Source organism: Lotus japonicus, chromosome 1 (genome assembly GCF_012489685.1).
Source record: "Lotus japonicus ecotype B-129 chromosome 1, LjGifu_v1.2".
NCBI lineage: Eukaryota > Viridiplantae > Streptophyta > Magnoliopsida > Fabales > Fabaceae > Lotus > Lotus japonicus.
Genome location: NC_080041.1, coordinates 8,956,304 through 8,973,077, shown reverse-complemented (window position 1 = coordinate 8,973,077; position 16,774 = coordinate 8,956,304). Strand labels below are relative to the sequence as shown.

Sequence of the window (16,774 nt, the reverse complement as noted above, 5' to 3'; positions counted from 1 at the left end):
TAGTTTGAAACATAAGATGCTCTCAGGAAGAAGATGCATTCGCATTTTCATCATCATCATCTTTCAAATCTTCATCACCATTAGGAGCGAAAATATGAGTTGTCGGGGCGGGGCAAGCCAACCTGCCATTAACTTGCTAAATTGTGTGGCAGGATACGCTGACTCTATCTTGAAATTTGGGTTAAAAGTCTCAACCCAACTCGTCATGTTGTCCCAGCGGATCAAGCCCAATTTGTCACCCCTGAGAGCATCTCCAGTGGGGTTGCGTAATCCAATTGGATCACTTAAGCAATATTGCTTATTTTGGAGCACATGACATAACAATTACTGTTGCTTAAATTTTAGCAACATTACTTATTTAAGCAACATTTGCTTATTCTCTTTCTACTAGCTTTTGCATTTTAAAATAATACTTTCTCTATCCTTCATTAAAATTCATGCTAAAATGGTAATAAAGAATATAAATCTACGAGATACTGTGATACCCAACGAAAAGTAAAATAAGCAACCATAGTTGAAGCGAAAAATGCATGAGTTGCTTAAGTCCTATGTGACAATTTAAACCACAAAAATAATGTTTAAGCAACCAAACTAGCAACTCATGGTTGAACATGCTGTAAAGGAAAGTCTTTAATTTAATAAAAAAAATTTAAGAGTCATAACTTATAAACAAAGCGTAACAAAAGCCTTGCAATCCACGAGTTATTATTATATCATTATTTATTCATGTACAAATGATGCCAAGTACAGTAGTCACCGATGTTCACGCGCTCCATAGCCATGGCGGTTCACTCTACTTCAACGCTTTACCTTGTTCTCTGCTTATCATCCACCGTTTTGCTGCTACTTTCTTCTTCTCATGCACAAGCTCAGTCCCTCAAATACTGTGGTAATTAACTAAACTAGCTACCTTTACTCTTCAAACTTTTAGTTCATGATTTTGTTTTGTTTATATAATTCTTCAACATTCATCATTGATATGCCTCATACTTAGTTTTGCAATACTTGAGAGCTTCCTGTTTGAGATTGCATGTTGCAAGTAGGGAGAGAAACATAGAGTGACTGACTCAGCTGCCATTTCTGGTATTAATAGCTGAGATGAAAAACGGTAGAAATAGAACCCCTTTGTGGAATTAGGGAACCTGTTTAATTTGCTTGGACAATATAAACCCCTATCAGAAGACATGGGGTCAAAGGCTGTCATGTGCGTGTCACGTGATTACACTGTGTTGTTTAGTTTTTTTTTTGTTTTTTGTTACAAAGAAATGTTAGTTGTTAGTTATTAGTAAATTAGTTCCTTTACCAGGGTTTGAACCCTGACCCTTCACCCTTCAATATCCTTCATTTCCCTTAGCTCACCCACCCCACCCACAATGTGTTGTTTAGTGGTTTTGTTGTTGAATTGTTAGTTAGTTTGAAATGTTCACTGGTTTAATTACAAGTGGGTAGTTAAACCAAAATGCAAACTTCTTTGCAATTTGGGTCGGCAACTTGGCATGCCTGGCGGTTAGACCCCGGTTTGAGCCTCACCCCAAGGGCGCGGGTTTGAATCCCCTAGAGATCTCTGACGCTCCAGCTAGCTACTGGAGTGGGTCTCGACTGGCCTCCACAGAGGTAATAGAGGAGATAATCCTCCTCCGTTGGAGATTCTCAGTATGTCATTGGCAACCTGTTCCGTAGGCCTGGGGTGCCTCTCCAAGCCCTACCATTTTTTTACAACAAAAAAAAAGTTGTGTAATTCACCAATTCTAGTTAATTTATTGATTGTTCAGCACTAGTTGAAAAATTTTCAAGTTCTATGGTGATGTATTATTTTTTTATTTTCACTATTTTGTTTTGGGGGCCTAGCTCTTGCATTATTGTTAGTTTTTTATTCTTTGTTATTGTAGTTAGCTCTTGGTTTATTGATTTGAAGTTTGTATATGTATGGTATGCAGATAAGAATGCAGACTATGCTGTGAAGGTGAGTGGAGTGGAAATATTACCTGACCCAGTGGTGAGAGGAGTGCCGTTCACCTTTAAGATCGCAGCTTATACTGGTGACACTTCTCTTTCTAATTCTAATTAGTTTTTCCCCCCTCCTCCCGCCATGCTTTGTCTTTGTATCATTGTATGTTTGTGTGACACTTATGCTTTACAAAATTTCAAGAATGAACTTTAATAATTAGTGGAAATGTAATTGATTATCTGTCAAGCAGGTGAACCAATTCCCAGTGGTGATTTACTATATGAAATTTCATATGCTGGGATAGAAGGAGAACCTGCTACATTTCTCCATGATCTCTGTGAGGAAGCACCTTGTCCTGTTCCTGCAGGCCACTTTAAGCTTGTTCATACCGAATTATTACCCTCGGTTACCCCACCGGTAAGTCTCATTTTACCAAGGTCACGCTTGTAAGAGCTTATTGGAGCTTATTTTATAGCATAAGCGCTTTTGCTACTGTTTGTGAGCGCTTTTGTATATAGTTTATGCATTTCTATAAGCTGTTTTGAATTAATTTCAAAAGCTGTTCAGATTAACTTATGAATAAGAGCTAATATTTATCTATAACCTATTTTCAGCTTATTTTGTTGAAGCAAGTATAATGCATACAGTTAGTTAGGCTCAGTAGGATTAACTAGTGTATAGTTAATGAGTGCTATATATAGTACACAGTGTAACTGAGTTTGTGAGTGCTATCAATAAACAATTAATCAATTTTCTCTCAAGACTTATCTCTCTCTAGCTTTCTCTCTCGCTCTCTCTCTCTCTAGAGAACCTTCTGGTTCTAACAGTGGTATCAAGAGCTCATCGATCAGGAGCCTGTGGTGGTGCCCAGGGCGGTGCAAGGTGGTGCTGCGGCGGCGCAAGGAGTTCCAGTGGCGGAGCTCAAGGCAGAGATCAACGGGTTGCGAGAATTGAAGAGAATTCAAGAAGAATCGAAGAACAGAGGGCGATGTCGAAATCGAATTCGCTTCCGATGATTCTTCCTACTCTCGATGGGAAGAATTATGATCATTGGAGTGTCCAGATGAAAGCAATTTTCGGATTCCAAGAGTGCCTTGAGGTTGTTGAATCTGGGTTTGAAGAAATCACTGAATCTTCTTCTGAAACCCAGAAATCTGCACACAGTGAAGCCAAGAAGAAGGATTGCAAGGCAACTTTCTTGATTCATCAGTGCGTTGATGTTGCAAATTTTGAGAAGATCTCAAAGGCAAAATCTTCAAAAGAAGCATGTGAGATATTGGAGAAAAGTCATTCTGGGTTGGCAAAGGTGAAGAAGGTTAGACTCCAGACGATGAGGAGGCAATATGAACTGCTTCAGATGGAGGAGCAAGAATCTATTGCAGAATACTTCACCAGAATCAGAAGCTTGACCAACCAGATGAAGACCTATGGTGAGAGCATGCCAGATCAAGGAATTGTTGAAAAGGTACTCAGAACCCTTACTCCTAAATTTGATCATGTAGTGGTAGCAATAGAGGAATCTAAGTTTTGGTTTGAATAATTGTGAGCTAGTGGCAGTGCATTCTACCTACTTCTTAGTTTATTTTTTTCACCTTCCAGGGGTCGTACTATAGACTAAATACGCAAAGAGCTTGATTATCTACCAATTGTGTCATACATTGTTTTTATTTTTTCGTCTATTGTTTTTCCATTTACAATTAAAATAACATAATTACTCGTATTATGTCCATTGTAATAATTCTGTCATTATAAGTGATTTTATATTATTATTATATTCAAACGATATATATTTTTAATAACTAGAGTATACTATTGTTTTCAAACATAAACACATTCTCTCAAACTTAATGTTAACAAACTCAAATTTTCAAACTTAATTTTATCTAACCCAGTTTTATCAAACTTTAAATCCCCCTAGAGGAAAGAGGCAGAAAACAAGAAAGGACTGAAAGAAGAAGGAAAATAAAATAGAAGTAGGAAAGCCCATAAAGAAGAAAGGAGTTCCCATGGGAGGAGTAAAATGAGAGTCACTTTTACGAGTAAATGATAAAGTAAATCATCATAATCATTAAAATTAATTTACTTTAAAAAGTCGATAAAACAACTTAAACCATTGTAAGAATGTCTTAACAACCCTTTAAAGTGAGAGACTCAGACCATATACAATGGTTGTTTAATTTTGATGTTGAAGAGTGTTGAACATTGTTGAAGTGATGCAATGGTTGTTGAGGAGTGTTTAGAGGAGAGAGAACCGGCTGAATTGTTGAAGAAATTCAACAATGTTGAGAGGAGAGAGGGACGCCACGTGGCGCCCTCTGAATGGCTCGGTCAGGCGCGTGCAATACACGCGCCGACAGGGAGCGTGAGCTGCAGTCTTGGAGAGAGAAAACGTGATGGTGGATATGTCCTGACACGTGTCATTTTCTGATTGGTTCCCCGGATTTTCTTTTACCCTTATCTTTTGAGCTCAATTATCTGATAAAAAAAAATTATCTGGAAAAAAAAATTATACCAAAATTCGTGATATTTTTTTCTCTATAAATAGAGACTTGGTTTGTTTGATTTGGACACAGAAAAAAAAACCAAGTTTTCACCATCTTATTATCTCTCTCACCATCTTATTTATCTATCAATTAGCATTTGTTTTGAAATGGATCACAACAATCCCCATTTCAACACCCAGAATTCTTCAAACAACCCATTTTACAACTAAAATCCCAACAACTATGAAGATCCAAAATCAAATTTCTTACCAACGTCCTCAAAATCCAAACTATTATCAAGTCCCACATCAAATCTCCAACCAACGTCCTCAAAATCCAAACTATTATCAAGTCCCACATCAAATCTCCAACCAACGTCCTCGAAATCCAAACTATTATCCAGATCCAAATCAATATTCGTACCAACCTCCTCAAAACATACAAAATTTTAACCAGTCATCACTTGCTCCAAACTCTCATCCATCTTATGGATCTGTGAGATATTCATCTCAAACACCCCAGTCTAGTGGTTATATGCTAGTGGTTCCTGAAAATTTTCCGAGTGTTGATGTGTCGGAATTTCCGGAATTTTCAACACAAGTCAATCTTGGTGGCGGGTCAGCTGATAATGAAGTCAATGAAGTCACTCCTAAGAGCAAAAAAACCGTTTCACCCGCATGGAACACTGCACAAAATCTAGTGCTAATTAGTGGGTGGATTAATTGTGGAACAAGCAGTGTTGTCGGAAGAAACCAGAAAGGAGAAACATTTTGGAGAGATATTGCTGAGTATTGTAATGAGCATTGCTCATTCGATCCTCCGCGCGATTGGGTTGCCTGCCGAAACCGTTGGAATTATATGAACGCAAGATTGGGTAAATGGATTGGCGCTTATGATAGCGCTAAGCGTGAGCAACGAAGCGGTTGGTCGGAGGATGATGTTATCGCAAAAGCGCAGGAATTATTCGCAAGTGGGAAGATTGGTCAATTTACTTTCATGGAAGAATGGCGCGCTCTTCGTGATCAACCACGTTTTTGTAGTCAGGTAGGAGGAAATAGTGGCTCGAGAAGTAGTGGATCTAAGAGATCACACGACAGTGATGCAAGTGGCTCAAACTCTATAGGATCAGTTCCTCGTCCAATGGGTAGGGAGGCAGCTAAAAAAAAGAGTAAAAAGAAAATTAGAGAAGATGCCGACGAGGTGGTGGACAAAGAGTGGGATTCTTATATCCATTTCAAGGAGAAAGAGCTTGAAAAATTGGAAAAGATAGCATCGGTGCAAGCAGAGACTAACGAATTGATGAAAGAGAAGACTAATGCGATGAAAGAGAAGACTAATGCTAAGAAAGTTAGTATGTATCTAAAGCTAACTTCGGAAGAGCATCTCAGTGACCGTAAGAAAGAGTTGTTAGAGCAGTTGTCCAAAGAGCTATTTGGAAATTAATTTCAAGCGAGTCTTTGTCTGTATTCGGTCAAACTTGTCAGTGGTGTGAAGTCTGTAGTGTTTGCTTTAATGTTTGCTTTAATAATTTTTAAGTGGTGACAGCTATGTAATGTTTGCTTTAATGTATGGGTAACTGTGTTTGAATATGTACCACTCAATTCGAATCTTGTCCTTTTCCGATAATTAACTCTGGTTGATAACTTATTTCAAATCCGCCAGTGGTGTCAAGTCTGTAGTGTTTGCTTTAATAATTTGCCCGTGGTGTCAAGTCAGTAGTGTTTGGCTTTAATAATTCTCGGGTAACTGTGTTTGAATATGTACCACTCAATTCGAATCTTGTCCTTTTCGATAATTAACTCTTGTTGATAACTTATTTCAAATCCGCCAGTGATGTCAAGTCTGTAGTGTTTGCTTTAATAATTTGCCCGTGGTGTCAAGTCAATAGTGTTTGACTTTAATAATTCTCGGGTAACTGTGTTTGAATATGTACCACTCAATTCGAATCTTGTCCTTTTCCGATAATTAGCTCTGGTTGATAACTTATTTCAAATCCGCCAGTGGTGTCAAGTCTGTAGTGTTTGCTTTAATAATTTGCCCATGGTGTCAAGTCAGTAGTGTTTGCCTTTAATAATTCTCGGGTAACTGTGTTTGAATATGTACCACTCAATTCGAATCTTGTCCTTTTCCGATAATTAACTCTGGTTGATAACTTATTTCAAATCCGCCACTCAACCACCATTCAATGTACCTATATATATGGACTCATAGATCCATTGATGTACCAATATCCCAAATCTCTTCCAATCTACTTCAAATTTCACAAAAAATGGATCCATCTGATTGCCCTTTTGATCTTGAAGCATACATTCAAAATAGTCAAATTGAAGAAGCTTATGTACTCAACCGATTTAGAGAGCGTCGAAGAAAAATTCGAGAAGATACTGCACCTCGTAGTAGAAAATATCTCGGTAGAGATCATACAGAGGCAAACCAGAGACTAATTGGCGACTACTTTGCCAATGAGCCTACATATGACGATGCAATGTTTCGTCGTCGGTACCGGATGCAAAAACATCTTTTCCTTCGAATCGTTGGTGACCTTTCAAGTAGTGATAACTACTTCACCCAACGCGTTGATGCAGCCAATAAACAAGGTATATCACCCTTAGCAAAATGTACCACAGCAATGCGAATGTTAGCATATGGTGTGGCAGCAGATGCGGTCGATGAGTACATCAAAATTGGAGGTACTACAGCATTGGAGTGTTTACGTAGATTCTGTAAAGGAATCATACGATTGTATGAGCAACAGTACCTGAGAGCACCAACCCAAGAAGACCTGCAAAGAATACTACATGCTAATGACATGCGGGGGTTCCCAGGCATGATCGGGAGTATTGACTGCATGCACTGGGAGTGGAAAAATTGTCCTAAAGCATGGGAAGGTCAATTTACTAGAAGGGATAAGGGAACCACAACAGTTATTCTTGAAGCAGTTGCAACTTATGACCTATGGATCTGGCATGCCTTTTTTGGATGTCCTGGAACGTTGAACGACATAAACGTTCTAGATCGATCACCAGTGTTTGATGACGTGGAACAGGGAAAGACTCCAGCTGTGAATTTCTTTGTGAATGGTCGTCCCTATAATATGGCATACTATCTAGCCGATGGTATCTATCCTTCTTATCCAACTTTCGTCAAAACGATTAGACTTCCTCAAAGTGAACCCGATAAGTTATTTGCAAAAGTTCAGGAGGGATGTCGGAAGGACATCGAACGTGCATTTGGAGTTCTTCAAGCTCGTTTTAAAATCATCCGTGAACCAGCTCGCTTGTGGGACATAGATGACTTGAGTATCATTATGAGGTCATGCATCATATTACATAATATGATTGTCGAGGATGAACGAGATTCATATGCTCAACTTTGGACCGATTTTGAGCAATCTGGGGAAGGTGGATCTAGTACACAGCAACCATACTCGACCGAGGTTTTACCCGCTTTTGCAAATCATGTGCGTGCTAGATCCGAGTTGCGTGATTCAAATGTTCATCATGAACTGCAAGCAGATCTAGTGAAGCACATCTGGGTAAAGTTTGGAATGTCTCAGGATTGAAGATGATTTGTATCGTACTATTTACGTTATTTGTGTGTTGTGTGCTTAGTTTTCCCTTGTCTTGCATTTTAAGATATTGTGTGCTTAGTTTGTTATCTTGCATTTTATTTTAAGAAAATAAAATAAATTCTTGTATGCTTAGTTTGTTGTCTTGCATTTTAAGTTAAGAAAAAAAAATTATAGTCTATATTTTTTTAAAAAAAGTCTATATTTAAAAAAAAAAACAAATTGTTAAGTGTTTATTGTTTTAATTTAATTTAAATCGATAATTGTAATTTTATGTAATTATAAAAACAAAAATATAAAATTAAATAAAAATGTGAAATAAAAAAGTGGTGGGGTAGGGTGAGTGGTGAGTGGTGGGGTAGGGTGTTGAGAGTTAAACAAAACCATTGGAGTGGGTAATTGTTGAAAGTTTGTCGAATTTGAGAAAAAAGATGATGTTGAGTGTTGGGAAGAGAAAAAGTGGGGTAGAAAAGGGTTAAACAAAACATTTTTTGTTTAACCATTGTATATGGTCTCACTTTAGAACTTAGAAGAACTAGACAGGGGTGGAAAAATTTCTCCACGCTATTAGATTTGTGGCGCTTCTTTAGAGTTCATGTTTATTGCACTATTGCAGAACTATCAATTGTCATTAGCCCGGATTTTTCATGCTAAACGTCTTTCATAAAGTAAATTTGATATTGTTGGCCAAGAATCCATAATCCATAGTATATATATTCAGGAAAAGATCTCAGTCCCAAAATGTATGATGTGGCATTCACTGATTGGCTAATATTCTACTGAATCCTATGTGTCACTTCATCCTCCATTCTTCTTTCTCCTCCTTTCTTCTTCTCCCATATTAAATGGGTAATCCTCTTTTATTTTAGGATCTGTTTCTCAGTTTCAAAAAAAGGATTTGTTTCTCTCTTTCTCTCTCATTTTCGGCGTTCTCTCTCTCTCGACATCAATCTGTTTCCTCCCTCGCTTGAGATCACCATCCCTCCATTACCATCCATCCCAGTCGCAGCTCTCCCCACGGTGCGACGTTGACGACCCAACTCTCCTCGCAAAGTCTGTAACAGAGCAAGGTCCTCGACCGAGAATCATCGTCGTCAGAGCTTCTCCTCGCTCTGCTCCAGTAACTCCGTTAGAATCCTTCAAATCTCCGATTTCGATTGTGGATGACAAGGTATGAGTCTACACTCTACACATATTACTATTGCGGTTACAACTTCAATTTGATAATCCAGATTACTATTGCGGTTACGGCTTCAATTTGATAATCCAGATTACTTCCTTTTGATAATTTTGAGTTCTTTCCTATTTTCGAACAGATTGGAGACTAAAAAATGCAATCCAGAAGTCGCTACTCACAGCCACACTGAGCTCTCACCCCATGGTCCATTAGAACTACTTCAAACCCTAATTTTGAGCCGCCAAGCCCATATATTCTTCCCTAATTTTGGAACTCCGGCTGAAAATGGAATCCCGTTAGTTTCTCCCGGTAATTCTTCTCTTAGAAATTAGTGTTTTTGAATTCAAATTTGTTCTTGACCGTAAAATACTTCCCCCATTAATTGATTACTTGACTATATTCGCTTTCAATTGTTTCCTTTCTTGAGTGGAAATTTAAGAAAGTTAATTATCGGTATCAATTAGTTCATATTTATGTTTCTACTTTCTAAGCGCCTATATATATTGCTACTTCTGCATTGTCCTTCGCACATTTGATATTTTATATTTTTCAGATCAGTGTTTATTTTGAGTCTGAGGTTTTGTTTTTCTTTTCTTGACTGTGTTGATTATCGAAGCAGCTTACTAAGGTGTCTGAACGGGAAGAACATTCAGGGTATTCCATGTGAGAACTTGAACATCACAAAATATGATTGAAGACTGAGCATAGGAAGAGCTATACGCAGGTTGAGATTCTCTCAAGACTTCTCCCTTAATATTCTTTGAATCTGTTGATCTCACTGACTTATCATTTTTCTTTGAATCTTTTACTATCATAAAGGTATGGAGAGACTACTATTGTGTTTATTTATGCTAAGTATATGTCTCTCATGTAAAATCTTACCAATTCCTTTTACCCTTTTGTCTGTGATTTCGCTGGTGCCCTTTTGGCCAGATGGTTATTCTGACCTTCTTTTACTTATCAGTAAAAACGTTTTCCTTTTGTTCTCTTTTTCTGTTTATAGGTTTATAGGTTGCATTGCATATGTTCTCTGTTTCCATGACTGATTGATTCATGCGTCCTCTTCACTTCTGTTATCACACAGGGAAGATGTTCTCTGAGGAGCCGGATAGAGATGGTGATAGCCAAGTAACTCTTTCAGGTACCATTTTCACCTTCCAATTAAGCCACAAACAAAATTTCAAAAGCAGCATAATTTATTTTTAAGGGGCATTTTGCTAATAAAATTTCAAGGGGCATTTTTCTATTAAAAATTTTAATTCAAGATCTCACCAAAACTGATTGTTTTGCTATACATACGTTTCTCAATTAATTTAGTTCCTTTCTAACCTGTTGATGGCATTGAGGAATTAAATCATTCACTATCCTTGACCCACTGCCTATATTCCCTAATTTTCATCTTTACAGGCGGGTAGGTGTTTAGAACTGAATCCTCCTCTTCACCGTGGATGCCATTATGACCTCATCGCCATCTCATGTATGTCCAAGCATGATTTTTTTTATTCCTTTTAAAAAAAAAATTGGTGATTTGCTCCATTGTCAAGGACATGACTGTTGCTAATTTAGTATGCATTTAGGAGAAACCTTTTGAACTTTAATATACTGGTCACCAGATTTTGATTGATGGATTTCACTTTTTTGATAATGATATTAAGGGTTTCCCCCTATAGCCATAACCCCGTCAATTACTTACGGGTTATTCTATATTGCCTGTGAAGTGATAACATAACGAAGCGCTTAACTAAGTGGAGTTTCTTTTGAAATTATGCAGGTCGCATGGGTATTGGGAGAAGCACAAAATGATTGGTGGAAATCATGTAGACAAGCAAGAGGATTAAGGAGAAAAAGAAAACATGCAGGTGCAATGCGTTTATATCTATCTATATCATATCATTGTGATGCTAAACACTGCATTAGAGAACAAATGTGTCTTATAGTCTTAATTCTGCATTTTTTCTTATTTTACGCCGAATACTGCATGAGCCTCATTTACTTTGGTTTTATTAGTTCCTAATTAAAATTACTTCTTTAAGTTTTATAGTATTTTTATCTGCAATCACAAATAGTTTAACTTAACTGATATTAATTGTACATACCTTACTTTTAAAGCTTCAACAGCAAGTTTGACATCTGAAGATCTAACTTTGACCATCAACTCCAATGAGCTCTTTCGTTTGTTTTGCTGAGTTTTTATGAAGAGTGAATGATGAAAGAGGTCTTGGAGACACCGGGGGAGTAGAGATTCATGTCTATTATGGATGAAAACTAGAAACAAAGTTATGATGGTGAAGCTCAAACAGTTTCTATGAGTGATCTTTGATTGAAAGGTACTTATTGTTCATTTTGCAGAAAAACTATAAGGATTGGATTTGAAGGCAATGGTTTTATTAGTTCTTCAATTATTGAATATGTCATGTCCCTTCTGCCTCAATGAATTGGACCATTTCAAGTTGTTACTCTTTTGACTCTTATTTATTTATGATTAGCAGTTAAATATTGTGCTCTCTTTTATTTGTTCTAAAGTTCTTCTCTTCTGTTTTGTATGTTATTGCTTGAAATGCAAAAAATGTTGCAGTAGCTGCGTGTTTAGAAGGAGAAAGCTCTTTAGGACTATGGATCAGCTGCTGGAACAGAAGGAAAATGATCTTGAAAGTCATGGCCTGGAGCAGGAGAAGCTTCACTTTGAGATGTACTGTTTCTGTTGGGGTTAGCTATGTCTACATATATAGAGCTTAACTGGACATGGTAAGTTGGTAGAGTACTTGAAACCTATTCTTCCTATTGATAGTGGTAAAACTGAAATTTAAGATCTGTATGGTTAAAGTGTGATAGGATCAAGGTTTTATATAATAGTGTGGTTTTGTTGAATTGTTGTAGAATGAGTTCAATTCCATTAATGGAATGGAGAAAAGCTCTCAAATAGATGAGTGTCTGAACCAATTGGAAAGAAATTTCATGTGAGAAGATGAATCTCTACTATGTTACATACATTATATATTACAACAGAAGAATTCAAGGCATTAAATAGAGTTATCTTTGATTAGAGAAGAAGCCTATTAGCTTATTCAAGCCTTTTTATCTTTGATTATATTTTTAAGACTTTTTAGTCCTTCTAAGTTCTATGTCTTTGGCTTCTATGTATCTTTAAGATTTTTGGGTTAAATACCAGATAGATTTTTTCCTTAATTTATAGGTTGAAGAAAATATCGGCAAGTTTGCAATGACAGGTTTACTCCCATCGCTGATCGGGGTGGTTACCTTCGAGACTCGCACGATATCGCTCATATCAGTGCTGCATGTGTTAGAGGAAAACTGATGTAGCTTTGATTTTATTACTTTATTTTTGGTATAGTTCTCTATCTGACTGACTTTCTCTTGCATTTTTTTCCTCAAGGATGGTCCTTTGCTCTATTGTCAAGGACATGATTGTTGCTGATTTAGTTTGCATTTAGGAGAAACCTTTTGAACTTTGATATACTGGTCTAGATTTTGATTGATGGATTGTTACTTTTTGGATAATGATATTAATGGTGACATAGCGAAGTGCTAAACTAAATGGAGTAATTTCTTGCAGAATGAGCTCAACTCCATTAAGGAAATGGAGAAAATTTCAAATAGATGAGCCTGAACCAATTGGAAAGAAGTTTCATGTGAGAAGATGAATCTCTACTATGTTACATATTAATACATAAGAATTCAAGGCATTAAATAGAGTTATAATTGATTAGAGAAGAAGCCTTTTAGCTTATTGGCTTTATGGATGTTATAAGAAACGAGGTGGATCAGGATACTACTGAGACAACTTTCTCCAAGGTGTGTTATTTGATGAAGTCTGGGCCTGGAGGCTGAAAATGGCACTAATAGAGAATAAACTTGAGTATAATGTCATTAGTTTTTAAATAAATTTTTAAAGGCATTGTAGTTACATTGTTATTAGGATTGTATGTTCATTCTTGAACAGAGAGTGACTGAGCAATAGGATAAGGAAGGATCTGAAGTTGTTTTAGAGGATGAAGTGCGAACTCAGACTAATTAATCTCTCTCTATCTGTTTGTATGTTTTATGAGTTCAGGTTGAGATTGGTCATTTGTATTCTGTCTCAAGAACTTTTGGATGCACCGGCTCAAGTGTGCAGGTGATTGCATAAAAGAAATGGAGGGAATTGGGTAATGTATTCAGGATCTCAGCTATGATACCTTAGTAATTATTATGTGGCACATCTGAGCTATTCTTAGCAATTCTTATGATAAGATAGACATGTTCCCTTGCTATGTTGAATATGTATTTATATAGTGTGATGCCAATCTATTCGTTTATTCCAAAAACTGAAAGTGAACTTGGTTGTCCTTAGTGTTATAAATATTGTGATGAAATATTTGGAAATTAATAGAATAAAAGGTGGTTGAGTTAATAAAAATAAAATTGTAGGGTTGTTATGATAAGATAAAGATTGAATGCAATGTAAACATGGTAAGGTAGACATGCCGATAGTTTATGTCTCAAGATGATGGTTTCAAGAAACTATGATAAACTCGCTTATGTTTCTTTCAGGTTCTCTACCATGATGAATGCATTGACATAGAAGCACTTATGTTAGATGACTTCAAGACTTGGGACTTTCATGGCTAATGTTGGAAAAACTTGAAGTATTTGAAATATTAGATTCAGAGTAGTTATTAAATTGCAGGAGTTAGATCACCCATTGTTGTATTTTGGTTTTTTTTTTACTATGAAAAGCTAGGATCATTTAAATTCAGTCATTTTTGTAAGAACCAATGTAATTAGTGTGGTCCATTCATGAATCTCTTTCAATGAAATTATCCCTGCAGGGTCTTTGTTACATGTTTTCATCTCTATTGTTAGTCAATCTAGCTAAGTTTTGCTGAATCATATCTCCTTTGCATGCATTTTGTTTTAGAAGCCAAAAATGCACTAAAAACGCAAATGTGCAAGAACAGTATACAAAGTTCATGACTCCTAGGCTCAATACATTAATCGAACCACAGGCAGCCAGAAGGAACATAACATTATATGAAATTACATGAGGCTTCCCACATAGATGGAAGGTAAGATACTATGAAATTGGGTTCGAGACAAAGCTACGTCAACCCAATCATTAGGGGTGTCCAACGGTCGGTTACGGGCGGGTTCGGGCCAAATCGCCGGTTTAGGTCGGGTGAAAATACACCAAACCCTCAAGCCGCCACCGACCGCCGCCGAGCAGCGAGTTACTACGGTTCGGGTTTAAAATCAGTCGGTTACCGCGGGCGGTTTTATCGAATAGTAGATCCAGGAAAAAAAAATACGATGAGAAGAGAGAAGGAGGCACAGAGATTCATCAGAATTCAGAACTAACAATATTTTAGATCCAAGTAGATACATTACAAAATATATTCAGATCTGTGAAATCTCAACAGAAAAATCAAAAAAAAACTTTCACAAATTTCCTGATAGATGGAGGCATAGAGGACGCGATTTTCTGAACATGCACAGAAGCCTCTGATGGAGTAGATTTTCTCAGAGAAGGAGGTGATGGTTTGGCGTGCTGGAAGACAATGATCAAAGAGGAAAAGAATGGTGGATGGAGGCTGTGTGTATAGTGGCTCGCGGTGGGGAAAGGGTGGTGGTGGCTCACGGTGGGGAAGAGGTGGTGGTGGTGGCTCGCGGTGGTGGTGGCTCGTGGTGGGGAAGAGGCAGCGGTGGGGAAGAGGCGGTGGTGGTGGCTCTGGTGGGGAAGAAGAGAAGAATGTGTGACGGCTGCTGGGTGAATACTGGGGTTTGATGAAATGAGGTTTATAAACCTAGGGTTGAGGGTGGGTCTGGGTTGATTGGGCCGTTTTTTTTTATTAAAGTTACTCCGGTCGGTTCGGTCGGGCTCAAGCCCAAACCGGAACCGACCGAACCAAACCAACAAAAACCGGTTCATGTCACCCGCTAGACTCGTGAACTGGCCCGACCGGACCGAAATGGCAAAAAATGACTCGGTTTGACCGGGTCCGGTTCGGTCCGGTTCATACTGGACACCCATACCAATCATTAAAGACCTAACAATACCAAGAAAGATATAATGGAAAAGGTCCCTTAACTCCCCATCATAAAGATCTGAGGTTCCCTATACTACTCATAAAAAGATGAGGTTCCCTATACCACTCATAAAAAGATGATTTAGAGCTTTGCATCTGAGATTTGAGCCATAACCAAAATCTCAATTTCACCAATTCCACTACTTCTTCCAAATCCACCTGCTCCCCTTTGAAAGCTACTGCATTTATGTGGATATCTCCTTTGCATGCATATTCAACTTCAAATAACCAAAAATTATCATCAACTTAGAATACTATGTCAAGTTATTTACTTTCATCATGTGAGATTCTACCCTGTGTAGCACATTCAAGCAAATTGAATGGTTAGGGGTAATACGTTTTCTTAATTAAAATTTTTTTAAACTAAAAATAAATTCATAAATTAATATAAACGTTGTGATCTACTTTTACTTTCTGTTCAAATTATGCGGTAAAAATGTTGCGCAGAGATTAGAAAATATTAATTTATATATAATATTCATTTATGTTTAAATTATAGTATTTCAAGCTCCCACAATATGAAAAATACTTTCATGTTAAAATTAATAGAAAACTATGCTATGATAAAATTTCTCTACTTTACCATTTTATGTCATGTTAAGGAGTTTACATAAAAATTCAATCTACGTTCAGTTTTTTTTTTTTTTTTTTACAAATTACAGGGAATCTTCTATTCTTGGCCCGGATCTCGAGCCAAGACAGGAGAAGCAAGCGGGTTTTCTGATTGGGTGGTGCGAGGAGGAGGCGGCAGCGATTGGGAGAGAGAGTGAGAGAGGAGAAGAGAGAGAAAGGTATATATATATATATATATATATATAGAGAGAGAGAGAGAGAGAAACTCTAACGGAGGGTGGCGTGAGAGAATCGGAAGGAGATTGAGTGAGCGAGTGAGAGTCGGAAACATAATGAAATCGGTGGAAATGGGAATTATGAAATATGGGGTGGTTTTTTTGTTGCCCAGTTGACTATTTACTTCAAGAATGAAACTTTCTACCATTATTCATCAAATGGGTACCCAATTTTCAAATGATTCTTTGTTTTAGTACTGATTGCTTTGATCAAATTTTCTTCTGCGTCGTTTTGGGTGTGATTTTTTTTTCTTCTGATTTTGCTTTGTTCGTTGATTTTAGTTGAGAATAAACAAAAGATAGTAGCAAGAGAAGTAAGGAACAGAAGGGCACTCAAGGCGATTGGTAATCTTGTGGCTGGGCTAGATGAAGGGGTATGGGTGGTGGTGGGTTTCTAGGTTTGGGGGTGGCTGTGGTGTTGAGGTTGGAGGCGTGGTGGTGGGTGGGGGAAGAAGAAGATGGTGAAGAATGAAGCTGCTGGAAAAATGAGGATGAAGATTTAAGGTGAAGATTTGTTTTTTTTATAGGCAAATGTTAGTGGTTAGTTGTTAGTAAGTTAGAAAATCCCTTCAAATTTTTCTTCAAGGATTCGAACCCTAGACCTTCCCCTCCCCAACCCTTATGTCCCCTAGCTCTTACCACTTGAGCTAACCTTCGGGGATGATTC

The 16,774-nt window shown here is 37.5% G+C and overlaps 2 protein-coding genes across 23 annotated transcripts; both read left to right on the top strand.

The window, feature by feature from the left end:
- Positions 1–728: 728 nt before the first annotated feature.
- LOC130733465 (uncharacterized) lies at positions 729–14,018 on the top strand. 22 transcript variants are annotated; one of them, XM_057585674.1, is made up of 15 exons: positions 729–889; positions 1,938–2,039; positions 2,199–2,365; positions 2,727–3,413; positions 8,869–9,170; positions 9,316–9,485; positions 9,796–9,900; positions 10,261–10,317; positions 10,584–10,653; positions 10,948–11,035; positions 11,286–11,503; positions 11,752–11,921; positions 12,370–12,522; positions 13,249–13,342; positions 13,728–14,018. In XM_057585674.1, exons 1-5 carry the CDS (start codon positions 760–762, stop codon positions 8,968–8,970), a joined length of 1,188 nt encoding a protein of 395 aa, XP_057441657.1. In that variant the 5' UTR covers positions 729–759; the 3' UTR covers positions 8,971–9,170; positions 9,316–9,485; positions 9,796–9,900; positions 10,261–10,317; positions 10,584–10,653; positions 10,948–11,035; positions 11,286–11,503; positions 11,752–11,921; positions 12,370–12,522; positions 13,249–13,342; positions 13,728–14,018. The 22 variants fall into 22 exon arrangements, with proteins under 22 accessions (XP_057441657.1, XP_057441655.1, XP_057441646.1 ...); XM_057585672.1 differs by adding an exon at positions 12,751–12,826 and having other exon boundaries at positions 13,249–14,018; XM_057585663.1 differs by having other exon boundaries at positions 12,370–12,826.
- Positions 6,617–8,160, top strand: LOC130733464 (uncharacterized). Its single transcript, XM_057585660.1, has one exon. The coding sequence runs from the start codon at positions 6,617–6,619 to the stop codon at positions 7,991–7,993; it is 1,377 nt and encodes a 458-aa protein (XP_057441643.1). The 3' UTR covers positions 7,994–8,160.
- Positions 14,019–16,774: the final 2,756 nt, after the last annotated feature.

Bases quoted from the DNA above. Each gene is read 5' to 3' on its own strand.
- LOC130733465 (XM_057585679.1), top strand. From the start codon at position 760: ATGTTCACGCGCTCCATAGCCATGGCGGTTCACTCTACTTCAACGCTT. The intron at 890-1,937 runs GTAATTAACTAA...TATGGTATGCAG, and splicing joins TCAGTCCCTCAAATACTGTG to ATAAGAATGCAGACTATGCT. The intron at 2,040-2,198 runs GTGACACTTCTC...TCTGTCAAGCAG, and splicing joins TAAGATCGCAGCTTATACTG to GTGAACCAATTCCCAGTGGT.
- LOC130733464 (XM_057585660.1), top strand. From the start codon at position 6,617: ATGTACCTATATATATGGACTCATAGATCCATTGATGTACCAATATCC.